At 34.2% G+C, this 3710-nt stretch overlaps 1 protein-coding gene across 1 annotated transcript in view; it reads right to left on the minus strand.

Moving 5' to 3' along the window:
- Window positions 1-3710, minus strand: part of KIAA1524 (KIAA1524 ortholog) — a 43780-nt gene that overhangs the window by 20270 nt on the left and 19800 nt on the right. Inside the window, exons 9-10 of the mRNA XM_015561226.1 lie at window positions 2958-3176; window positions 1410-1564 (exon numbers count right to left, since the gene is read on the minus strand). Coding sequence (XP_015416712.1) covers window positions 1410-1564; window positions 2958-3176 — 374 coding nt within the window. The remainder of the gene's footprint in view (window positions 1-1409; window positions 1565-2957; window positions 3177-3710) is intronic.

Raw genomic sequence — 3710 nt, forward strand, 5'->3', positions numbered from 1 at the left:
AGTCAGTGCACATCAGAGCAACTGGTCGAATGAACGGTTGGACACTTAGCATATTAGGCTTTTATTATATAGGATTTATCATTGAAAAGAGTCAAGTTTTCCTCTGACCTGGTAGCTCAGTGGGTTAGAGCACTGTCCTGATATGCGAAGATTGTGGGTTTGATCCCTGGTCAGGGCACATACAAGAATCAACCAATGAATGAATAAATAAGTGGAACAACAAATTGATGTTTCTCTCTCATAAATAAACAAAAAAATAAATAAATAGGTACCAATCAATAAGAGAAGGACTGAATATATTATGGATATCTGTAAGGTCAAGCAAAGTAATCATTTATCTCTATAGCAATGGTTTTCAATTCTGGCTGTATGTCAGAATCACCTAAGTAGTTTAAACAAATAATCATAAACACTCCTCCCCACTAGGGTTTCACACCACTCGTTAAATTAGAATCTCTGAAAATAAGATTCCGGTGTCAGTATTTTTAAAATGTCCTCCTACTGATTCAAATAAACAGCCCACATTGAGAATCATTGCTATAAAGGAAGAAGGGAATTAAGCAGCAGCAGCTCGGAGAGGAGTGGAAAGAGATGTGGTGTTTGTTCTAGGGCAGGACAAAGTTGAGCAAATTCTTCTTGCTTTGAGATACAAAAAAAACCCCAACTAGGCAAATGCAAGAGATTTGGCTCAAATATAGTGGTTTCTCGTTGATAATTTTTTTAAAAGCATTATTAAATTTTTTAAAAATTGAGATTTGGATTTTTTTGGAGGGATAGAATCAGCTGATCTAAAAGAAACCCCAAAAGCTAACAAAGAAAGACCTAAGAAAACTAGTATATAGAAGTTAAGCAGTGATACTAATTTTACTCAAGGCCTTTTTTTTTTACTGAATTAATTTGTCTTGATAACATTTGTCTGTTTTATAATCAAGTGTGACGTCACCTTTATTAAAAACATTTATGCTCTAATTTTTAAAACACAGCTAAAATTTACTGAGCTAAAACAATGACACCTTTATCAACATTTTTTTATTCTGATACATTCCACCAAAGATGGCACCACAAATCATCCAGAGGCAACTATTAGCATCAGAAGAAAGTGAAAGGGCACTTATTTTAGAATATAAATCCTAATCTAAAATTATGATAAAAATATCATTTTTGAAAATGTTCTTTAGCTTAAAAGTTTTGCACAAAAATAAGGAAAAAAATGTCTGAATAACTTTTATAGAAATTACTCATTGAGAATTAGTTCTATATTTAAACTTCAGTGCAATAATTGTGAACAGATACAAGCATGAGAAGTCACAAAATTATAACCAAAGATAAAAATGCAGTAAATACAATGCTGGGGAAAAAAGTGAGTGGTTATTTAGTTTCCATATTTATAATAGTAAAGGATATTTAATAAAACTTCAGTGGCTTTGATCATCCTTTCACATTTTTTTCTTATTAAGGCCTCATCTAGATTTTGATCTGTGAACTGAAGCTGATCAAGGACTGTAGGCAGCAGAAAGGTCACAAAACGGTCAGCTAAGGAACTGTTGGCACTATCTATGACATCCTGGAATATAACCATCACCACCGATTAAAAACAAAACAAAATAAAAGATGGAATACAGAATGCAGAAATAGTCATCACAGAGCTACAATATTCTCTTTAAATTTTTTACTTAATAGTTCATTGACCTGTGTCTATTTAAAATCTACCCTTCATCCAGTATCTAGACTATGATGATCTTTTCTTCAAATGGAACAATAAGGTTTTGGGTTAATCAACTGCAAACAATTTCTAAATAGATTATACTTGTGATTTAAAATTATTATAAAGTGTACTAAAAACAAATATCCTGAACTTGCTAAATGTAATTACAATAATTAAATAGACACTAGTTTTAATGCTTTACAACCACAAATAATTCCCATCAAGAATCTCAAAGGGCTCTTTAAATACTAAAACTGATTAACAGGCAAGACCAATATAAAACAGAAAAAACAACTTGTGCATAATTCCTAACAAATATATTTAATCATTCATACGTATTTGTTTGTGCATAGGCTCTAATAAGGGAAGGGGAAACATTCTAGGAAGAGAATGAGGGTAGGCAGAATGGGTAAAAACAGGGAGAATAGGGGAGAATACAAAATAACCCTGGTAGTAGAATCTGCTAGAATATAATGGACTCTATAGAAGGAATTTTGTCTGTATCCTAAGTGTCTAGACATGCCTGGCGTACTCCATGCTACTTCACTGACTCAATCCAATGTTCCTCTGTTTATCAACTCAAAAGGCTAATAAAGAGAGCAGAAAGTATCTACTGAGACAGACAGAATGTGATTATTTCAAAAAATAGTCAAACATACAAACCATAAACCTTTACTTATTACATTGAAAGGAGTATACATAAGCTATTCAGTATAAGAGAAGGACTGAATATATTATGGATATCTGTAAGGTCAAGCAAAGTAATCATTTATCTCTATAGCAATGGTTTTCAATTCTGGCTGTATGTCAGAATCACCTAAGTAGTTTAAACAAATAATCATAAACACTCCTCCCCACTAGGGTTTCACACCACTCGTTAAATTAGAATCTCTGAAAATAAGATTCCGGTGTCAGTATTTTTAAAATGTCCTCCTACTGATTCAAATAAACAGCCCACATTGAGAATCATTGCTATAAAGGAAGAAGGGAATTAAGCAGCAGCAGCTCGGAGAGGAGTGGAAAGAGATGTGGTGTTTGTTCTAGGGCAGGACAAAGTTGAGCAAATTCAGAGAAAACACTAATATTTGTGATTTTGCCAGAGAAAAGAAATTCAGTAGCTGAATGTTAGGGAGCCTAGTAATGGAAAAGTTTATCTAAAATATATGAACAACTTTAAGTTTATTATGAACATTTTTTAAAACAACTGTTCACTGAGAATCATAAAAATGGAAGTCAAATTGTCAAATATTACCTCAAATATTTCCTTAAACAGCTCCAATGCTAAAATAGAACAGTTTTCTGATCCATCCAAGGGTTGGCTTGACCAACGAAGTAGAGCTACAGTAGGTTCTGCACATTTAGAACGGCTTCCCAGAACAGTGTTGCCAGATGGAGATTGTTCAAATATCATCTGAGTGAGCACATGGCGCAGCTGAGTCACTGAACAGAAGGCAAGAAGTAATTCTAAAACCTGTGCAATATAAAGTCTTCATTAAATGTCAATTCCTTAGACTTTAGTGCACAAAGCAATCCAATTATAAAAACTGAACCTGACATACATTTTTAAAGAAAATACTTTGCTGGGAGCTAATTCCAGCAGGTCATAAATGCAAGAAGTTCATCAAAAGGTTGGTGAACCTTGAGGCTTCAGCAGGGCTGAAGATACATATTATTGCTTGCTGCCAGACAGCTGAGGGCATTTCCCCAAACCTGAAAATCTACATGTTATTACCTGCTGCTGGCCAAACAGCTGAACAGCAGAAGGCAGTTCCCCCAACTTGATCAAACCTTACCTTTGATATGTATATCTGTTGTGTGTTTTTTGCAGTCAAAATTGTATATATGCTTTATTATTTTAACTTTTTTTATTACTTAAAATACTACAAAGAGTAGTACATTTGTCTCCCCCCGCCCCACGCCGACCTTCCCCCAGCCTCCCCTACCCCCCAGTGTCTTGTGTCCATTGGTTATGCTTATATGCATGCATACAAGTCCTTTGGTTGAT

This window comes from Myotis davidii, unplaced genomic scaffold (genome assembly GCF_000327345.1).
Source record: "Myotis davidii unplaced genomic scaffold, ASM32734v1 scaffold16, whole genome shotgun sequence".
Taxonomy (NCBI): domain Eukaryota; kingdom Metazoa; phylum Chordata; class Mammalia; order Chiroptera; family Vespertilionidae; genus Myotis; species Myotis davidii.